This window comes from Megascapheus bottae, chromosome 5 (genome assembly GCF_031878675.1).
Source record: "Megascapheus bottae isolate mThoBot1 chromosome 5, mThoBot2.hap1, whole genome shotgun sequence".
Lineage (NCBI taxonomy): Eukaryota > Metazoa > Chordata > Mammalia > Rodentia > Geomyidae > Megascapheus > Megascapheus bottae.
In genome coordinates this window covers 30,575,097-30,597,731 of record NC_143513.1, presented here as the reverse complement: position 1 = coordinate 30,597,731, position 22,635 = coordinate 30,575,097, and the positions used below count along the sequence as shown (strand labels likewise).

At 40.0% G+C, this 22,635-nt stretch overlaps 1 protein-coding gene across 1 annotated transcript in view; it reads right to left on the bottom strand.

The window, feature by feature from the left end:
- Positions 1-17,402: 17,402 nt before the first annotated feature.
- Egfr (epidermal growth factor receptor) overlaps positions 17,403-22,635 on the bottom strand; it is a 183,019-nt gene continuing 177,786 nt past the window's right edge. Inside the window, exons 26-28 of the mRNA XM_090332854.1 lie at positions 22,276-22,323; positions 21,504-21,609; positions 17,403-20,451 (exon numbers count right to left, since the gene is read on the bottom strand). Coding sequence (XP_090188980.1) covers positions 20,087-20,451; positions 21,504-21,609; positions 22,276-22,323 — 519 coding nt within the window. The 3' untranslated portion in view covers positions 17,403-20,086. The remainder of the gene's footprint in view (positions 20,452-21,503; positions 21,610-22,275; positions 22,324-22,635) is intronic.

The window sequence follows — 22,635 nt, the reverse complement described above, 5'->3', positions numbered from 1 at the left end:
CACTCAGGCTAACATCCAGTAGGAACAGAACCTGGAGTTATCATCATCATCATCCCTTGCCTGAGAGTAAAAGAAACTAGAGATCCAAAGGGATTCATGATGCCTCAACAAAATACGTGCCATCTCATGCACATAACAGAACTGCCTAAACCAAGACTTTGTTTCCAGCAATAAAAAACAAGTAAAAATAAAATAACATGCTATTTTGAATTATATTCATTTGTGACTAATCTACATTTTTCAGAGATTGTAAATATGATAAATATATATCTAGAACTGTGATATATATCAAAATCAAGAGGGAGCTCAGAGGGGTGCAAGCAATTGGGGATGTTCTTACTTGTATGTTGGGCAGTGGGTCAAAACTTGGGAGTGAGATGTCATATCAAGCTAACTCCTGAATAGAAAACTTCTGGCTTTGTAATTTTAATTCAGCAAGATATTTCATCTCAATAATTTTATATAAATTTCTAAAAAATGATGTGTGTGTGTGTGTGTGTGTGTGTTTTATGATACCTGAACTTAAACTCAAGGCCTTATACTCTTGTTCAGTTTTTCTACTCATGGATCACACTCTACCATTTAAGCAAGCCTTCAGTCTAGCTTTTTTTTCCCTTTTTATTGGTTAACTGGAGTCTTTGGCCATTTCTGCCAGGGCTAGCTTCAAACCATGATCCTTAGCTCTCAGCCTCCCAACTATTCAGATTACAAGTGTGATCCATTGGTGCCTGGCTTAAAAATGATATTCTTATGTCCAATTATGTTTGGGCAGGAAAATCCCCAAATTCCACGCTTGCTCACTTTTCCTTACTGTGTATTAAATGTGCATAATAACTATGCAGTGTTATAATCCATTGGGTGAAAAAAGTTTGGAAGACTGAGGTAAGAGAAAGAAAACTGTAATATATAATGGATGGAAAGTCATACAACAAAGTCTTTTTTTTTTTTTTTTGGCCAGTCCTGGGCTTGAGCTCAGTGCCTGAGCACTGTCCTTGGACTTTCTCAAGGCTAGAGCTCTACCACTTGAGCCTCAGCACCACTTCCGGCTTTTTTCTATGTATGTGGTACCGAGGAATCGAACCCGGGTCTTCATGCATGCTAGGCAAGCACTTTAACCACTAGGCCAAACTCCCGGCCCACAACAAAGTCTTTATGTAACAAATAAATTAAGATGCTTGACAAATCTTCCAATGGCAAGGTGGCTGCTGCACCTCAAGAAAAATGAGCTGAAGGCATGCAGTAACATGAAGGGATGTAGACACTGCTGGTTGTGTGGGGTCTGAAGCCTAAACAATTTGCACAGTTCCTTTTTTTGGTTCCCTGGGTTTCCCTAGTGGTTGAAATTCTCCTATATGGAATGAGATAATGATATGAAAACAAGTCAAAGTACCCACATATGCACCATTGAGGAGGATCAAAATCTAAGTTAAACGTGGGTGCCAGTGGCTCATGCTTATAATCCTGCCTATTCAGGAGGCTGAGACTGGAGGATCAAGGTTCAAAGCCAGCACACACTGGAAAATTCTGTGAGTCTCTCCTATTAACCACAGGGCTCATGCTTTCTTTTCCCCGCTTCCTCCAGCCAACAACCCAGAAGTGAAGCTGTGGCTCAAGTGGTAGAATAGTAGCCTCGGGCAAAAAGAATTTAGGGTCAGTTCCCAGGTTTAAGTTCTAAGATTGGCACACATACACAAAAAGAAAACCCAAGTTAAAAAGATGGAAAGAGGATTAGGATGACAAAAAGAAAGAAAGGCCCTTCTCTGCCTATCCTCCAGAGCTACCAGGAAGGATGAAGCACCACGTGAGTACAAGACGGCAGAAGGGAAAGGAGTTGTCTGCTCTCCTGCAGTGGAAGGCGGAGTGGAGACTGACAAAGTGGAAGGTGGAACTGGTGGGATATTTCTTAGGATTCTGTAAACTTTCCCTTCTGGACATTTTTGCCATAGTGTAGTCACTTAAACAGGAGCCTGGCCATTTCTAGGAAGATCAGACTACGATGATCCCGTGAATGGAATCAATCTAGAATTATTCATTTTAAAATCTTTGTTCTTGGGGCCGGGAGTTTTGCCTAGTGGTAGAGTGCTTGCCTAGCATGCACGAAGACCTGGGTTTGATTTCTCAGTACCACATACATAGGGGAAAAAAAAAAGCTGGAAATAGTGCCAAGGCTCAAGTGGTAGAGCTCTAGCCTTGAGAAAGTCCAAGGACAGTGCTCAGGCCCTGAGCTCAAGCCCAGGACTGGCAAAAACAAATCTGTTCTTAACAGTTCTGAGATATACCAGAGGCTAGCTCAGGTTTAATTTACAGCTGTGATGTTCCATGTTTCCTCTAATGTTATATATAGTTGGGCACTCTAATGACCTGTCTTTTTTCATATATTTTTATTGAAATTAATAGAAGGGTTACATTATATTCACCAGATAGAAGGTGCATTACTTCACAAACATTGATACCCTTTCTCATGTTTTGGTCTCCACTTCCCTCCCCCACCCTGCCCCTCATCTAGTTTTCCCCCCTTCCCTATCAGATTTCAAATAACCAAATAAACATATATACAATATATCAGATAATAAGGTAAAATACTGTAACCATATGAGATAACCAAGGGACAGCAAAAGAGATGAGAGATAACATAATACATTAAGGACAACAATCACTCATTATATGGCTTTTGTTTCTATATCTTGGAGGTCCTTTTATTTAATGTCATACTATATGGTGTTATATATCTAGGTTTTGCTCTATTGTAAATCTCTGCTAGGAGAATGCAAGGTTTCTACTGATTATGACAAATGAGGGAAACCATTGAGCCTATGTTCCTTTGAGTCTGGCTTACTTCACTTAATATGATTTTTTCTAAGTCTTTCCATTTCCTTACAAATGAGGCAGCAGCATAGAATTCCATTGTGTATAAATACCACATCTTGTTGATCCACTCATCATCTGGGTTGGTTCCATATCTTTACTATAGTAAATAGTGCTGCAATGAACATGGTTGTGCTAGTGGGTTTAGTATGTACTTGTTTCTGGATAGGTGGGTAAATGCCAAGTAGTGGAATTTGCTGGTAAATGACCTATGTCTTGTTCTCCTAGTTGCCTTCCCATCTCTCTCCTTCTCCCTCCCTCCTCGCAATCCACCAAAGCTACTCTCTAGCCTTTTGTGCCTAGTCCCAGTTCTCAGTCTCTTTCCCTTAGGCTACATTCTGCTTTTTCTCTCCCCATTAGCTCTTCTGAGACATAGCTGGACTCACCTAGGCACTCCCTATATCAAGCCTCAGGTTGTTACCCTCCCTGACAGGTACTGTGATGGGACAATGATCACTCTTACCATAGTCCTGTTTTCCAACAGACTTCTCTTTGTAGCATGCAGCCTATTATTTAGCAAGTAAAATGTCTGCTCTTTATGTTCTACTAACATTTATTCTGATTGTGTGAGCTGGCAGAGGTCTCATGATGCTCAGATAGTGAGCTACTGTTCAAGTCCATGTGGGTGGAAGTGCAGCTGGCCTAAAAGGATGCTCTCAAGGCTGCAATTCAGGGAGACTATCCATAATGGGTCTTCTAGGCTCCCTGATAGATTCCCTCATGTTCTGTCATTCCCTCATCTTCTCACTTGAAACTTAAGTTGTTACCAGGAGGTGATGCAGTCATGGTGTGATAATGACAACAACAACAATCACTGAGAAAGATACATGTGATTCCATTGAGACCTATAAGAACAGTGGTATAGGAACAGTCTGGTATCTGAAGGTGAGCTTGAGCAGCTCGCTGCATTGACTCTGGGCTTCCTGCATCTGGACAGATGTGAGTATCTCAGAAATAGGAAGCCTTAGGAGTCTTTGAAATCAGGCAGCTGTGATTTGCATCCAGAGTAGATCTTCCTTGTTCTTTGGTGAGCTGGGCCTGAGATTGCCATGTCCCTCAACATTCTGGCTCAGACTGTTCAGGAAAGGGTCTGACAACGATGGAAATGTTTCTTACTTCTAAATAAAAGTAAAGCAGGAAAAGCCTGTGCTTTGACTCTAAAGAAATAGGATATCCTAGCAGAATTTGTAGGCATCCTGGGGGAGTGAAGACACTTATCTGGTCCTAGAAAAAGCAAGGTATGTCAATGTGGATTGTTGCTTCAGTATGATGTATGAGTCCTGGTAGTCAATGGAGTTGTGGTAATTCCCTCCTTCTCTCCTTCCTCCTTTCCCAGTCCCCTTTTTCTTTGGAAATACTAGGGTTTAAAATCAGGTCCTTGCATTAGTTAGACAAGTGTTCTCCCATGTGAGAACACTTCTGTTTTTTTTTTTTTTGCCAGTTCTGGGCATAAGCTCAAGGCCTGAGCACTGTCCTTGGATTTTTCTCAAGGCTAGAACTCTACCACTTGAGCCCCAGCACCACTTCTGGCTTTTTCTAAGTATGTGGTACCAAGGAATCGAACCCGGGTCTTCATGCATGCTAGGCAAGCACTCTACCACTAGGCCAAACTCCCGGCCCGAGAACACTTCTTATAGTTGGGATTCCAGTGTGAATTTGTGAGTCCACCATGTCCAGCCCAATAATTCTTTAAAAAAAATTGTCCATTTGTGTGGTGGTCCACACCTGTGATCCCAGATACTACAGAGGAAGAGGCAGGATGGTGAGTTTGAGGCCAGCTGGGAAAAAGTAGAGAGATCCTGTCACACAATAAAATAAAACAAAATACAAAAGCAAAGGCAGCCAGGGCATGGCTCAAATGGTAGAATGAGTGCTTGTATGAATAATGATTATCCAGACCTACACAGAGCCTGCCAACATTTTTGAGATCCACTCCCTGCCACCCACTGGTCCTAATTTGTGCAGGGACATATTATTCTGCCAGGAAACACCAGGAAAACATCTTCAGGAGCTGTCCAGGATTCCTGTGGACCTCCCACCACTGAAGTCCCAGGCCGCTCCTCAGTTTTCAGCCTCCGTGGGTGGTGGCACAGGCCATTTCTTTGCTGGCTCTCTGAAATCAGTGTTGGAAAATGAAAATCAGTGGGGCACTTGGAATGAATACTTCCATTGATTTTTCTCACTGGGAGCTAGGGTACTGGGAGCCTATAGAGAAGACCATACTGGAGGATGTGAGCAGATGGAGGTAAGGATAGCTCTCAGGGTAGGCTAGGATTCAGTTCTGGAAACCCACCTGAGAACTGTGCCTGGGATATGTGAATCAGCCTTATCCTGAGAATGTGTGAACTAGCTCCTAGGGGGCATGCTGTATTGAAAACAATCATCAAACTGAAAAGGAAAATACCCCAGATAGAGCGCAAACACAGGGGATCACATTTGAGTCCTCTAGAAGAAAGACCTTCTGAGACAAGACACACAGAGCAAATTCCACAAAGAATAGATGAATTCCATGTAAGCATTTAAAAAAGTTATTTTCACCTTAGACATTGAGAGATCTGCACAACATACGGAATGCGTGTGATTCAAAAATTCAAAAATGAAAATTCTGGATTTATCAGGAGCTTTTATAACTCAATACAGATACAGAAAATGTGGTATATATATACAATGGAATTCTACATAGCCAACAGACAAGATAAAATAATGGCATTCACAGGGAAATGGATGAATCTAGAGCAAATCATGTTGAGTGAGACAAGTCAAGACCTAAGGAACAAAAGGCGCATGGTATCCTTAATATGTGGCTATTAAATCCAAAGACTACAAGAGCGAGGACTCAATAACTGCATACCTAAAGCGATGGACATGGTAATGGAAATATAAACATAACCATATAGACATAAAAACCTATGACTCTATAGACAATGTTTTATTTCTTAAATTAATATGTTTCTATGACATACAAACCCTTAGCCTAATTTTAAGTTCTAAATACTACGTCCCAGTGATTGTAAATAGAGATTCTCTCCTTGAACACTTGTTTGTTAAACTTGTCATTTAAAATATGATGTAAAAATCAACATTAATAAATTCTTTGAAAGGACCTCCAGGATATTGAAACAAAAGCCATATAACGAATGACTGTTGTCCTTAATGTACTATGTTATCTCTCATCTCCTTTGCTGTCCCTTGGGTATCTCATATTGTTACAGTATCTCACTTTGTTATCTGATATATTGAATTTATTTGTATTTGGTTATTTTAAATTTGATGGGGAAGGGGGGAAAACCAAGATGGGGGGGTGGGTGGGAGGGTAATGGGTACCAAGACATGTGAAAGGGTATCAATGTGTGCGAATTAATGCACCTTCTATCTGGCAAATATCATGTAACCCTTTTATTAATTACAATAAAAATATTAAAAAATAAAAATGAGTAATACAGTAAAATATGGTTTTACTTTAATTTTTTATTATATTTTATAGAAAAGAAGATATTATGTAAATATAAGAAAGAAACCAGTGGTTTATGCCTATAATCCTAGCTACTCAGGAACCTGAGAAGCTGAGATCTGAGGATCATAATTCAAAATCAGGGCACAAAAGTCTGTGAGACTCTTATCTCTAATTAACCACCAGAAAACTGAAAGTGGGGCTGTGGCTCCAGGGGTAGGGTGGTAGCCTTGAGGTGAAGAGCTCAGGGACAGTGCCCAGGCCCATAGTTCAAACCCCATGACCAACAACAAAAAAAGAAAGAATATTTAATTGTTTTTCTCCAGAAAAATGCAAAACCCTCCAAAAAAGACAAAAAACACAGTGGAATCAGCATTAATTAAAATAATTGATAATAAGTGAGGATGAAAAGAAAATGAGTCCTGTTTTATCCTGGCAATCTGACAGTCTCTTGTTGGATTACATCTCCATGTCATTTGTCAAGGCAAACCCTCATTGCAGTATTCTTAAGAAAGCCTTCATTGAAGAACATAGACAGAATATAAAACAGTATGCTTTTACAAAAGCATACTGGCAATAAATGATCAAAGATCCATCAAGGAAGTAAATAATTTATGGTCTCATCAAGGAATATTATGCAATATATAAAAAGAATGAACCAGTTTTATGTCATAAAAGTCTTCAAGGTATATTATTGAGGAAAAACAGCAAGAAAGAGAATTATAAGCAGAATAACTTCCTCTCATTCCCATCCTTGCATAATGGGACTAATAATTTGGTAATACATTTTGTGTGTGTGTGTGTGTGTGTGTGTGTGTATGTGTGTGCACGAGTGCAGATAGAGGGTCCATTACTTCTCATACATTAATATCCCTTCTTATGTTTTTGACCCCATTTCCATCCCCCCACCCCCTCCCTCATTTTCCCCTCCTATTTCAAATAAACAAGTAAACATCTATATAATATACCAGGTAACGAAGTGGGATACTGTAATAATATGAGATTAACCAAAGGGCAACATAAGAAAGAAAAACATAATACATTAAGAATAACAGTCAGTTATAATTAAGCTCTTGTTTCCATTTATTTATTTTTTGCCTATATATGTGTGTGTATATATATATATATATTTATATATACATATGTATTGCCAGTCCTGGGGTTGAATTCAGGGCCTTGACACTGTCTCTGAGGTTTCTCATGGCTAGTACTCTACCACTTGAGCCACAGCACCACTTCTGCCTTTTTCTGTATATGTGGTACTGAGGAATTGAACCCAGGGCTTCTTGCAAGCTAGGCAAACACTCTTCCACTAGGCCACATTCCCAGCCCTATATCACTTTTAATTATAGCCATCCTCCAAAAAGTTTATTTTTTACACTTTCATCGAAGCATATAGAAAAAGTGATTATCAGATTTTTAAAATATATTTTTATTGTAATTATTAGAAGGGTTACATTATATTCACCAGATAGAAGGTGCATTACTTCACAAACATTGATACCCTTTCTCATGTCTTGGTCCCCATTTCCCTCCCCCACCCCCGCCTCTCACCTTATTTTCCCCTCTCCCCTATCCTATTTCAAATAACCAAATCACTTTTTTTTTTTGCCAGACCTAGGGCTTGAACTCAGGGCCTGAGCACTGTCCTTGGATACTTTTTACTCAAGGCTAGCACTCTGCCACTTGAATCACAGCATCACTTCTGGCTTTTTCTGTGTATGTGGTACCAAGGAATCGAACCCTGGGCTCGGTGCCTGCTAGGTGAGCACTCTCACTCCTATGCTATGCTTTTGGTCCTATCATTTTGTTTCTGAGTGACATTTTCTTGTTAGTGGGGTTGAACACAAGTTCATAAAATGTTGTTTATAATTTTTTCCATAAATTGTCCATTCATATACTGCAAAATTTTAGTGGGGTGTATAAGCTTTTATTATACATTCATTGGAATTTTGCTATATTTTGGGATATTAATTACTGATATTCCGCAAAGCTTCTCACTCTTAGAATATAGTGTTTATTTATTATTTCTGTAAAACATAATTAGGTGGTTACATTGCCAACCATCCTTTTCTTTATGCCATTAGGGTTTTGTGTTATCTATTTGAATTGCTTTCCCATTTAAGGTTTAAAAATATGTTCATGGATTCTGCCCAATATTTTTTTCTATGTTTAGATTTTTAGTCCATCTGAATTTGTTAATGAATTTGGTATGAAATAGGATTTTAGTCTGTTCTTAGTCTACTTCCAGTGTTTGGAAGTCTTTTCCCAAACCATTTATTATGTACACTTCCATTCCTAAATATCTAGAAATATTATATTTAACATGTACTATATTTCCATGCACAAATGTCTATTTCCAAATTTCTAAATTTTTCCTAGTGATTATTTTTCATGCCGATGCTAGCATTATATTGCTTTCATTTTATATTTTTAGGCTGTATTGCTATATCATTGCTGTTATTATTGAATTGTTTCCAAAAGTTTCTGGCTACTCTGACACATTTTCTGTTCTGTATTTGAAATTCTAAATCTCATATTTCCCACAATAACCATTGCAATTTGAATAGCATTGAATTTAGAGACAATTGGGCTCTTTATAACATCCCTATGCCCATGAACGTGATATATCTTTTAATTGTTTTTTACGCCTCAACAGTTTTTAGTTGTTTTCATTTTCTTCTTGCATATTGAATTTATTCATACCATTTTTTCATCTTAGGGGCTATTTTGAGTGGAATTATCTTTCTTATTTGGTTGTCTAGTTTATGACTGATGGACTATAGGCTATCTATAATATGTATACATCACTGTCCTACTGATTCTCTTATTTGTTTTAATATTTTTCTGGTCTTGAAATTGGCAAACTTCTTAAAATAAAAGGCCAGATAGACATATTTGGCTTCATAGGTCATAGAATCTCTGCTGCAACCTTGCCATTGTATGGCAAACACAGCCATAGAAAACACATAAATATGTTGCTTTGTTCCAATAAAACTTGACTGTTACAATCAGCTTGCTGGCTAGGTTTTGCCCACTGGCATGGGTCAGAGTTTGTGTTAACTATATTGTAGCAATGTAAGTACATCATATTTAATGATTTGTCTTTTCTTGTTTCGATAGTTTAGATCTAAAGTGTTTCTGAAAGCTCCATGTGTTACAGGCTTGGTTCCTAGAATGGCACTATTGGGATGTGGTAGAAACTGTAAGAAGCAAGTCTTCCTAGGAGGTCTTTTGGCTATTAGGGAGAATCCTTAATGGGAATTGTAGAACTCTGGTCTTTCTCTTCTTTGCTTTTCTTTGAAGGTTTGACAAAAATACTCAAAAGCATTTGGATCTAGTGAACATGACTACTTCATTCTATTATCACTTTAATTTCTTTAAAAATACCTCTAAGTAGTTACAAAAGCCCTTCCAACTTTTTCTATGTTATTGATACACATTGCTGTCTACATGCCCTGTTTCTTTGTCCTTGATGATGAGAGCCTGTGTCCAAGCAGCTTTCCTTTGTGGGATTGATCAGCCCAGGATGAGTGTAAGGACAGGAAACACATGGTAGGTAGTAATGTAAGATATTCTGGTTGGCCTTTCACTCCAAGCCTGCTTATGTTCAGGAAAAGATAACCTTCTATAAGGAAGAAAGACCAAAGAAATGGGTTCTAGAAAAGTGAAATATGTGGGGGAAACAACCTCTGTGGAAATAGGGTGTAATGAGTGGACCCAAGCAGAGAGAAGAGTAGCTGCTTCCCACCCCTAGCCCCACCCCCACTTCCACTGAAAAGAGAGTCATTGCATTTCTTTAATTGCACCAGTAGTTCAAAGAAAGAAGAAACGAGGCAGGTATAACACTAGAGGCCATGACCTCCCAATTTTCATATGCTTTGGAAGTACCACATTCAGTGATGAACCTGGATGGAAGATACCTCTGTTCTCTGCAGGTCTGCCAGCTTCCCTGAAGAAGAGCAACCAGAACACAGAGCCAGCTACCTGGTTCTGTGTGTACCGTGTACAGGTACTGGGAACCTAAGGACTCCTGGCCCAAACAGCCGGGGTTCACTAGGTTTCTTCCTAACTTCGAGGTGAAGATATATATGCCCAGGCAAGAGGCCTTAGATTGAGTTACAGAACTGAGCCATTGTTGAGCACATGGGGGTGGGCACTGTGGAACTGATGTGTACTTTTCCTGCAGATCTGAACATGTTGCAATGTGTCTAGGACTTGGAACTGTCCCTGGCACAGACCCAGAAAGGGCAATTTTTAAGAATAGGATCTAGGGAGAGCTTTTTTAAAAAATTATTTTTATTTTTTTGCCAGTTCTGGGCCTTGAATTCAGGGCCTGAGCTTTGTCCTTGGGCTTTCTCAAGGTTAGAGCTCTACCACTTGAGCCATAGAACCACTTCTGGCTTTTTCTATGTATGTGGTACTGAGGAATTGAACCTGGGTCTTTGTACATGCTAGGCAAGAACTCTACTACTAGGCCAAACTCCCAGTTCAGGGAGAGCTTCTATTTCTTTTTACATCTAGTATCTGGCTGTAGGAGGACTTAAGGGCGTGGCACTGACTGTGCACCCCAAGATTTGTGTCTTCTGGAGGTCTCAGTGTCATTGATGGGGAGCAGAAGGGTGGAGATGCCTAAGAACATACATATATAAATTGTGTCTGTCTATTCAGAGGCTCCTTGCAATACTTTTCACTGATTGTGAGGACTGGTGTGATGAAATTCCTCATGTAAGTTCACTGCTTCTCTATCCAATCTTTTTGCTTTTATCCTTAGTGTGTGCCATTACCAGGGCTTAAACTTAAGGCTTCATGTTCTCATTTGGTTTGTATATTCATTTTTGGCTGGTGTTTTATCACCAGAGCCACGCCTTAGTCCAGCATTTTGTTGGTTAATTGGAGGTGGATTCTTATGGACTTTTCTGCCTGGGCTGGCTCTAAACCACAGTTCTCTCATCTAAGCCTCCTGAATAGCTAGGATTACAAGCACAAACCAACAGAACCCTGCCTGTTTTTATTTCTTTTGAGACAGGGTCTAATATGTTGCTAGGCCCGTTGAACTCCAGATCCTCCTGGCCTCTGCTCCTCAGGTGCTGGGATTACAGGTAGAAATTTGGTCACTATACTTGGTTTCAATCAAAGTTAAAATTGAGGGTTGAGAAAGAATAATAACAATCACAGCCAAACTCTTGTATAATTTATACTTATTTTTAAAATTCAAGTAATTGCATTTGTATTAAAAAGTCCCATTTGACAGAGATAGAAGGGTCCCCCTAGAACTTGCCACTAGGGCAAGTGGCCTAAGCTTGGAACAAGTGCTGGATAGAAGGTAAAGAGCAATAAAGTCATCCTTCCTAGACTCTTTTGGGATTTGTTTGTCAGTCCTGGGCTTGAACTCCGGGCTTTAAGCCTTAGGCTTTTCTCAAGGCTGGTTTTCTACCCCTTGAGCCACAGCATCACTTCCAGCTCTTTCTGTGTATGTGGTACTGAGGACTCAAACCCAAGGGCTTTTTGCATTCTTTTTTTTTTTTTTTTTGCCAGTCCTGGGCTTGAGCTCAGGGCCTGAGCACTGTCCTTGGACTTTCTCAAGACTAGAGCTCTACCACTTTAGCCTCAGCACCACTTCCGGCTTATTTTCTATGTATGTGGTACCAAGGAATCCAACCCGGGTCTTCATGCATGCTAGGCAAGCACTTTAACCACTAGGCCAAACTCCCGGCCCCATGGGCTTTTTGCATTCTAAGCAAGCACTCTACTACTTGGGCTTGAACTCACTCCTGCTTACTAGGCAAATGCTTTACTTGAGCCCCACCTCTAGCCCTTGGGAAATCTTTTCTTCTTCTAAATAAGTTATTATTATAAGATTATTGGCCCAGAGGCAAATCCCTTCAGCTCAAAAGCCTGCTGCACTGAGCTTCAGCAAGAATTATGAGGTGCGGCAAGAATGTGGTGGTAATGAGTTTTCAGCGAGGTTAAGGGAACTGAGACTATGATCTCTGATCCCCACTTAGGGTCACATTTCAGGTTCCAGAAGGCCAGGGTCCCAGAATACTCCCCTGGTCCATCTCATTTGCTGCATCTTGCTTTTCTACCTGTGGAGCTAAAGACCTTAACCAAAGGCTTTGGTTCTACTAAACCCTATGTGCTTACGAAGCTTCCAGGGTTTTCCCAGCAGTCAGAATATAGAGGCTCAGGAGGAAGGAAAGCAGTGAGTGGAGAAAGGGAGGACAGGAAGCAGGAAGGTTTATGGTCTCTGTGGTGGATGATAGTCCCAGAGGTAAGGCTGGGAAATTCCTGGTTTGCTTATTCTTCATGGACCTAGTTATTCTGATGTACCTCCATCCACATGGAATCCCAGCTTCTCTCAGCAGGAGGGTGTCCAGAATGAATAACATAGAAACAAAGCTGTGATTTTTCTGGAATTGATTAGAGTCAGCTTTGCAGGCCTGGGGGATGGAAGGGTGAGTTGGAGCTAGCTGAGCCCAGTTTCCTGCTCAGGGTTCTCTCATATAAAAGAAACAAGGTAAGGCATTGTGTGGGGACCAGCTGGTGGAGGGAAAACCAGGGCCAGAAGGTCCCTCATTCTCTGGAGTCAGAATCTGCTGCAGTTAAAGCAGCTAACTGGGCTGTGGACTGCCCATCAGGCCAGGGGTGTTGGCTCCTCTGTGTTTGGTACCCAGGTGCCCAGTGAGCCCTTTGCAACCATCTATCAAGTGAGTGGTTCCTTTCCTGTGCTGTGTTCTCCCACCTTGGCCCTTGGCACTGGGATCTTGGTTGGTACTGGGGTCTGCATTTCCAGAAGTCGTTCTTTCTTCTTCATGAGTGTCATTCGTTTCATCAGTTACATTTCTTTATTCCTCAATATTTTTTTTACAATTACATAACTGACTCTTTCTTTATTCGTTCATTATTGAAGTAGTTCTGTGCAGTAGCCGAGTGTCTGTGGTGTGTCTACACCTGTGTTGAGACTGAAAAGCTTGGAAGGACTGTGGTGTGATGGTGACCAGAGGAACTGTGTGAGGAGAATAGGAGGTGCTGAGCCCACTCACAGCCAAGAGCACGAGTGACAGGAGAGACTGGCTGCGTGTGGCAGGAAGTATGCGGGAGCAACTTGTACTTTTTGCTCTGTTTTGTTGTGATTCTAAACATGCTCTAAAACTAAAGTTTATTATTTAATTTTAAATGATAAGGGTTAGGTTTCAGTGGTAGAATTATATCCTAGGAAATCCTAGGTATAAACCCTTCTCCCCCAACACCAAAATATGCTCCAAAATTTTTTAAACAACACTGAGTGCTGTTGAATAGTAGGGGGCAGAGGTGTTTGGAAAGAGAGTAAATAGGATTAATGTACGAATAGGCCTGTGAGGAATTACGCAATAAAATTCCTTTGAACAATTAACGTATACTTAGAAAAACGAATGGCAGAAAGGTACTACGGGTCCTGTTTAGGGTGCGGCTACTAGTGGGTACAAGGAGGGCAGATGGAGAAAGGGAAGGAGCGTGATAGGGTCAAAATACTTCATGTGCATGTATGAACGGAATGGTGAAGTTTGGTTAACTAGACTTGAGAAGCAGAGATGAAGATGAGTGGTTGAGTAGTTGAGTCTGATCAAGGAACATTGTGTGTACCTTTTTGGTTGTCAAAATCCAAGGCTCTTGTATGGAGAATTGATGCTTATAAAAATGTGGGAAAGAGCTGGGAATGTGGCTTAGTGGTAGGGTACTTACTTGCCTAGCATGCATGAAGTACTGAGTTCAATACCTGGGTTCAGTACCATATAAACAGAAAAAGTAAGAAGTGGCACTGTAGCTCAAGAGGTAGAGTGCTAACCTTGAGCAAAAGAAGCTCAGCAACAGTGTCCTGGCACTGAGTTCAAGCCCCAGGACTGGCAATACATACATACATACATACATACATACATACATACATACATACATAAATAAATAAATAAAAATAAGGGAGAAAAGGTCAGAGGTATATGTTTCAGTGATAAAACATTTGCTTATCATGTGAGAAATCCTAAGTCTGACACCCAGAACTGCAAAACAAATAGACAAAAAATATAATAGATACAAAAATAAGAAAAAGACCAGGTGTGGTGGTCCATGCCTGTAACCCCAGTTAATTATGAGATGGGATAGGAGGATCACAGTCCAAAGGGGTCTCCAGCAAAGGCTCAACACCTTATCTGAAATAGCAAAAACATAAAGGGCTTCTGAGGTAGCTCAAGTGATAAGGTATTTGTGTAGGATCAGACTCCAAGTTCAAACCTCAATACCACTAGTAAATAAGTAGATAAGAAACATTTTAAGAAAGAAGATATACAGTGAGATATGAATAATTACTAAAATGAACACTGCATTAACAAGGAATGCAATGCTATTAAAAGGTAGAAAGAAAAGAACAATGATAATATACATGTAATTTTTTAATACTCAATATACAATCGACATATTCTGATCAACAGTAGAAACCATATAAAAGAGAATCTTGCTTTCCATTTGTACAAATACTGCTTTTACCACTGCAAAATTGTACTGGTTAAAACATACCACATAAAGAAGCTATAAAGCTATTTTGTGAAGTTACTAACATAAAGTTATTGCTATCTGATGTTAATCAGTTACATCATTGCTTTTAATACCAGTCATCAGATCCATGGGACCTGTTAATTTACAAGCAATTACACCATGCTGCATGATAACTCTGTAGCCAAATCAGGTCAGAAGTTTTAAAAAATAAGGAAAAAACCATCTTCAATGTGTATACTTTTTTTCCTCAGGTAGTAGGGATTGAAGTCCTAATGACTAATAATTAGCCATGGCTAATAATGAGCCATGACAGACTTAGACCACACAGAACATAGTATGGTTTTACAGATGTACATGGAAGAAAAAGAAGAAGAAGAAACCCACAATGGATTGTTTCAGTTTTCATCCCAAGTATATTTTATGAAAAGAACATAAAAATCTTATTGAGTGAACAAATTTTCATAGGTTCTTGTTTCCATAAAAGTCAATTCAATTTTCTTGAAGTTTTCCCTTTGTAATATAGATTAGGTTTTCCTGCTGGATAAAAACATGGCTGCTCTAGGGGGCAACATTGTCCATTGCAGGAATATTCAATCTTTTCATCTTACCAATCCACTTTTAGAGCTTAGGAAATGCAAGAGGTCTGCTTTATACTTCCTTTGCGTTAGTCCTTTGGCTAGACCCTGGTACTTGGACCAGGCTCCTGACTCCTTGTGACAGCTGTGACAGACATGTTACTGTCTCGTGACTTCGAGTTTTCACATCTGCAGAAGTCACTGCCAGTCCAAGTACCTGGGCTAACCCCTGAGCTGGTGGTTTCCAACCTTCACTGAATATTGGAAAGAACTTATGATCTTTGAAAATGTACAAATGCCAGGATTTCACCCCTCAAGAGGAATACATAGTTTCTGACATAGCTGGGCTTCAAGAGTTTCTAAAATCTGTCTAGGCAATTTTATGGTGCAGCCAAGGTTGAAATAACTCCTCTTTAGCCTAGTCATACTCGTACTTGGTAAGATTGATGGAGGAGTTCACAAACAGCGAGTAATCAAACATGGTAAACATTATTATGGCTTTCCAGACATTTCTAGTCTATATTGGTAAATTATTATCAATTGTAAATACACATATAAAAATAATTTGTATTAATGTCAGATTAGTATATACAAACAAATGTGCTATATTATTGCTTTTCTTACATTTAAAAGGGCAGAGTTTGGCATACTGTTGGATTCTTCTAGAAGGGAGTACTCTAGTGATCCATTTCCATCCACATTGTCCCCAAACAGACTCAGCAGAGCCCAGTTCATACTAGTATTAAACTAATGTGCTCCTGTCTACTTTCTATCAATAGCAAAATGGGGATTCTGCTATTTACTGTGGCAGTGATCTAGCTTAGCTTTCCAAGAAATCTGTGCCTTCCATAAGAGAAAAGGCAATTCTCTTGCATTAATTTAACCCATAGAAACAAAGATTTCAATTTTAAAGTTTGATTCTATTGCAGTCTCTAAATGGTTTCTTTTAGTAGAAAAAAATGAATTTCCTAAAAATATACTTTACAAAGTTCAGTGCTACATAAAGAGGACATATATCCTATCCTGCAAGAAAAAAAGTTACAAAAATAGATTTACAATGAAAAAAATCCTCTCTGAATGTGTCTTTAATAGTACAAAGATGTTTGTCTCTAGTATGGCAGGTGTGGCTGGGAAAAGAGGCAGGGATTTCAGTTCAGTTAAGATTTTACAGCACCTGCCCCTCTCCCCAGGCAAGGAAATATAAACACATCATTATGTTACAATAGAAGTGTGTGCTTATCAAAAGAAAGAAATGCAAGGTAGAGATTAGTGGCAGTTTCAACAGCTGCATCTTAAGAGGAAATAGCTTGTTCAAAGGGGGAAAATGAAAGAGGAAGTGATTGTTTTCCAACTTCTTAGGAAAATGCAAACGTGAACCTGGGCTTTGCTAAGACTTAGGTCTGGTATTTGCTATTTTCAGGATAAACTATTTTTCAGAATTCAGAAAAGCTCACTAGTGGCCAAATCTCAGATGTACCAGCTCCTAAGAATTGTTCTTTTCATGGTATATAGGAATTTTTACCCCATCTCTTTCATTCAATCCTGACTTTAGGCCTGGTTTAGATGTACCATGTAAAAGACCTGTAGAAGGTCTCTGGGAAAACCTTGGAGTTGAGGGTTTCAACCCAGATTGTCTACTAGAAATGCATGGTGGAACCTCTGATTAGTCTGCAGGAACTGCTGATGCCCCACAGGTCATTTTAGTTTATAATGAGAGAGAGAATTGACAAGTCCTTCTTACCCAATGGCTTCATCCTACACATATATACCAGAGAGGTTTGACATGCGTATATCTCTTAGGATAAAGCCACAGACAAGTGCTAAGGCTCTCCCTTCTCAGGCCCTTCTTTTACATCCATGAAATGTTTGAACCTCAGGTTCACATCAGAATCAGTGCTTTCCAAAGTCCTGAGCTTAACTTGAAAGACATATCAGAATCCAAAGGATTCTCACAGGAGATTCCCATAGATAGCCCTGCCTGAGAACACGTTCATTGTGTGCTTACATTAACTATGGCTCTTTCATGTCTGTAGTTTGAGGATAGAGGTGGGATCCTAAGACACAGAATTAAAAACCCTGAGCAGATTCCTAAACTTTGATATCATCTGCTATAATGCCATCTGGTGCCTGCACAGGGGTCTTACTTAGAAAAGCAGTGGCAATCAGAACTCATGGCAAATGTGTAGAGTTGAATGATTTCATCTTTTTCTGTCAGGAGGTGCTAAGCAATTGTCAGAAGGTACACTGATTGATAAGGACTCCTTACAGATGGTATGAGAGAGCATGGTATGGATTATGGCTCATTGTAAATGTTAGATCCTGACTCACTTTAACTTGAACTGTTTCTAAAGGCCAGATCTGAAGTGGAGCCTATGAAGAGTGATCTTCCAGGAAATGGCTGAGGGAGAGCTAGCAGGTGGACAGTCTGGGAAGTATGAAGGACTGGCTATCAATGAAGAAACATGGAGAAGACATTGTACAGGCTGTGAAATCAGGGCTAGGATATGCAAATTATGGACACTGTGCTGCCCTTCTCCTGTCCTACCCACTTTAGCCACTGGGGTCCCAAGAGAGCAACTGATTCCATGCAACTCCCACAGACCCCATTCTCCCTGCACAGACAGAAGGAGAACGTTTTGGGAGAACACAATGTTAAGATTAATAGCGACTATAGCAAATTTTGTGCAGGAGAATGGAAATACACAGGAGAAGAAAAGAAAGCTTGAATAGAGTTTTGACAAAGTACAAAAATATTAGAATTTTGTTGTCATCATTTGACTTATATCTACTCCCCCTCATCAATCATCTGCTTCTTGATAAGATAGCAGAATGCTACCTAATCTGTTTCCCAGTTCTGAAGACACATCTGGCTGTAATTTCTCTTTTCTGTTCTGAGGTGAATAGATAATGGAAATGGTTTGCTGACAAGGCCAGGGAACCTCAGGTTCTAAAAATAGTGTTTAATTTTTTCACTAATCTTTTTTTTTAAATAGATGAGAGGCCAAAATTCCCAGGAGGGAGTTAACATTTAGGGAGTTGGAGGATGCTACAAGCCTAATTCCCAGGCCCAAAGGAACGATGTTAGAGTGACTGATATGAATAGATTCCTTTGGCAATTGCTTTCCTGGTCATGGCTTCTTCTGCTAGGAACATACTTTCCATTTCCTTACTGCTAAGTCCCTGGATATTTTAAATGTCTAATGGAGCTCTTGCTTGTCTACCCAGAAGAATGTCAGAATCAGGGATTTATTCCTTGATACACTGAAAAGAGTAGATACAGACTAAGTATTTAACCAATGGATTACAAGGATAAGCAACTAGCTAGATCCTCCCATTATAAAGAAATTGTGTTAGGATAAAAATCTTCCCAGAAACATCTATAGAGGTTGTGAAAATATTGTATATCAACTTCAAACTCTACTTGCCTATTTACTACTTGAGTTCCTTTCTATACATGTTATCTTGTCTTGGCACCTGGAGAAAAGACCTACCGTAAGCTTTTATTGCATACTGATCTGGAGAGGTATTGGGGTGGCCTACCAGGGGGAAACACATGCCCTTACAATTATAACCTATGGAAGTGACATGAAAGGAAGATTAATTTCCATGAGTGGTCCAAATTAATTTTGGCTTATAGATGGGTAAAGGTAAAATAAGCATTAAGAGCAGCTTCATTTTGCAGGTCTCATGATATACACCCTTAGACAACTTGACACAGTTCAGTCAAGGTTAAAATTTGGATCCAGAATCTTCTGTGAATTTGTCTTAATTAAAGGTGTCTGTCTAAATGCGGAGGGAACAAAACCTACAATCTTAGTTGTTCATTGATGTACCATCTTCTTTATGACCCCAACACAGGGAAAGATAATGGAATGGAAAAGAAACATAGTAAACTTAACATTCATAATTAGAAAACATTGGTGAATTAATGAAAATAAGTACCATGGACACGTTTATACAAAAAAACAGTCTAGTCTGAGAGAGAATTATTTTCATTTCTTCTTTGCCCAGGAAGGGACAAAGTGGTTTATCCTATATATAGTACCTTCCATGAGTTAATATAGTACCGAGAAGACCTGCTTAGAACATACAGAACGTCTTGCACATTTAACTTGTCTTTCAATGGAAGAGTCTTGAAGCAGGGCTGGTGGATTCAAGTGCTGGCTGGAAGACTTGGAGCCCATGTTCCTTGGTTCCAAGGAAATAACTTGGTTCCTGAAATAACTTGGTGTAGCAAGTACTTCAAGCAAGCTTCTTCTGCCTTAGAAGAACCCACTAAACCAATATCCACAATGGCAATTAAACATCCCAACTATTTCCAAGCAGGATATATGAATATATATACACATATAGGCCTATATATAGGCCTATATATGTATATATATATATCACCATAACCTCTGCTCAAATGGGTATCTTGCTAGATGCTTTCTTTTGTGAGAGCTTCACAGTTTGAAGGCCAAAGAACGTACCTGCAGCTTCCCAAAGGGAAGGAGTACGTCCGGGCTAAAAGAAAGGCTACTCAGAATTAATATGGTAAACCCAGTTCATGGGTTGTGAGAGTTAAGATGAGCATGTCTATCAGGAGTAGAATAGCTGCCATGACTTGGTCCTGGGTCTCTGAAGAGTCTGGGATTTTTATGGCTGATGCTACTACCCTCCATGGTCATGCTCCAATAAACTCACTGCTGGGTGGTGCTACCCGTAGATATTCTGCATTTTCAGCCGTGGGACCCTTAAAGATACCATTGGGCTTGGAGTCCTTAGGAAAGAAGTCCTGCTGGTAGTCAGGGTTGTCCAGGCTAATTTGGTGGTTGGCCTTCTGGGGCCAGTGGGCAGGGTTTTCAAATACACTGTTGACACAAGTCGGCTGAGCAGTGGTGTTGAGATACTCAGGGTTGCCCACGGCATTGCTATGGGGATTTTGGTAGTGGGGGTCTCTGCTGGCAGCTGGATGCAGGGGCTGGTTGTGATAGACAGGGTTCTGTACCGAGCCTGCTGGCCTTCTGGGAATGGATTGGTTTATGTATTCTGAAATTAGAAAGAAAGGAGAGGTGAAGTAATATGGAAAACATGAACCCAGAATCCCACAATAAGATTCCATGGCTCCTGTGAACGCTGTGAAATGACCAAACGCAAAGGAGCCCTAGGAACCACTGAAAAATAAATCCTTTCCCCTTCCCTCCCGCCTTTCCTCCTTTCCCCTCCTTCTCCCTTCCTGTCATCCCTTTTTTTCTTTTGTTTCTCTTCTTTTTATTTTGTCAGTACTCAGGGCTTTGCATTTGTCAGGGAAGTGCTTTACTACTTGAGACATGCCCCATCCCTTTCTGCCATAGTTTATCTTTCAGGTAAGATATTACACTTTTGTCCTGGATAGTGTCAGATAGAGATCCTTTCACCTCCACCTCTCAAGCTTATAGGTGTATATCACCATGCCCTGAATATTATTTATAGGATCTTATTTTTGCCTAGGCTGGCCTGGAATCATGATCCTTCTATCTCTGCCTCCTAAGTAGATGTGATTGTAGGAATACATTACTACACTCAGCTAGTTATTTTCTGTACTTCTTGAACATCCATATCTTTTGTAAATTAAAAGTTTTTTTTTTGGCCAGTCCTGGGGCTTAAATTCAGGGCCTGAGCTTGGGCTTTCTCAGGGCTCTATCACTTGAACCACAGTACCACTTCTGACTTTTTCTATGTATGTGGTACCGAGGAATTGAACCCAGGTCTTCGTGCATACTAGGTAAGCCAAACTCCCGGCCCCAAAAAGGTTATGTCTAAGTGTGTATGTGTCATACAAATCTGTATAGACATGCATGCACATAGATCCAGAAAACTTATAGATCCGTTTTTTAAGCAAACCCAGTTGTAGCTTGAACTGAACACAAAAGCCTTGTTCATATTTAGCCATTCTGTACTCACTCATTACTTACTCATATCTAAAAGTTTTTCATAGTCTTTACCTCTAGAACCAGCTGAAAGGAAACAACTAGCATAGACCCCAGGTAATGAGAATCACAGCCTGCTGGATGGGGCAGGGAAGCTCAGGCTTATGACTTTGTCTTGAGTCATGTACTTACCAGGTGCAGGGAGGAAAATGTCGTCTATGTTGTCCTCTGTCAAGGCACCAGTAGGGTCTGAGCTGTACCGCTGCAAGAAGCTGTCTTCCTTGACAGCACAGCTCTGCTGGGGAAGAAATTAGGCAGTGGGATTCTAATCAGTGATACTCAGACTTCACTGCAGACAAATATCACTTATAATTTCATTAATATGCAGATTCATGCCAGGAGGAGGAGTGAGGGGGTGTCTTCCTGAAATTCAGCAGTGAGAGGCTAGGGCAAGTGGGATCAGGCTAGCCTGGGCTATACTATGAAACTATTTCTACAAACAAAACACAAATTCAGTAATTTGGAGGCTTGAGAATGTAGATTTCTGACAAGCCCCAAGGTAACATCCAAACCACTGGGCAATAGTCAGCAGAGTAAGAAGCAATGCTTTGGTCAGCAGGGGATGGTGGGTCCTAAGAGATGAAATGTTCTGTCACCAGATTTTCTTCAGTATAGTAGCCACATGCCACATGTGGTTACCAAACGTTTCACCTTGTGTGAGGAACTAACTTCTGTATTTCACTGTTTGTACTGTATTTTCCTTAGTTAAAATTGATGTAGCCACACATGTTACTATTTTGAATAACATTGTGACCTCTGATAGTTGCTGGCAAGGAAGTAATGTTGGGGGAAAGAACATGTAGGAAAAAAGTCAGTCCTTGTGCGGTTAAAATCTTTTTTTTTTCCTGTAAATAATAAAGACATGATACTGAGTTAATCTGGCTTGTGAAGTGTTCATACATACCCCGTTTCTATTAATGCAAGCAACAGTGGAGTTATTACTGGTTGCACTCTGAAAAAAAGAGACAGAGAACCATCATGGTACATGTGCACATTCTCACCCATTCACACAGAAGGCCAGAGGCAGGGTCTCCAAGAATGGAAATATTTCAAGATGCTTACTATTATTATTATTATTATTGAATCATTAGAAAAAACAGGGCTGGTTAAAGCTGAACAGATGACTCCCAAGCTATTTCAATAAAATAGAAATATTACAACATTTATATGGTTCTGATTTTGACTTGACCATTTGATTAAAATATTTACTCCCTTCTGTCTACGTGTGATCTATTAGATGGCTGCCATTGTCTCTTCAGCTCAA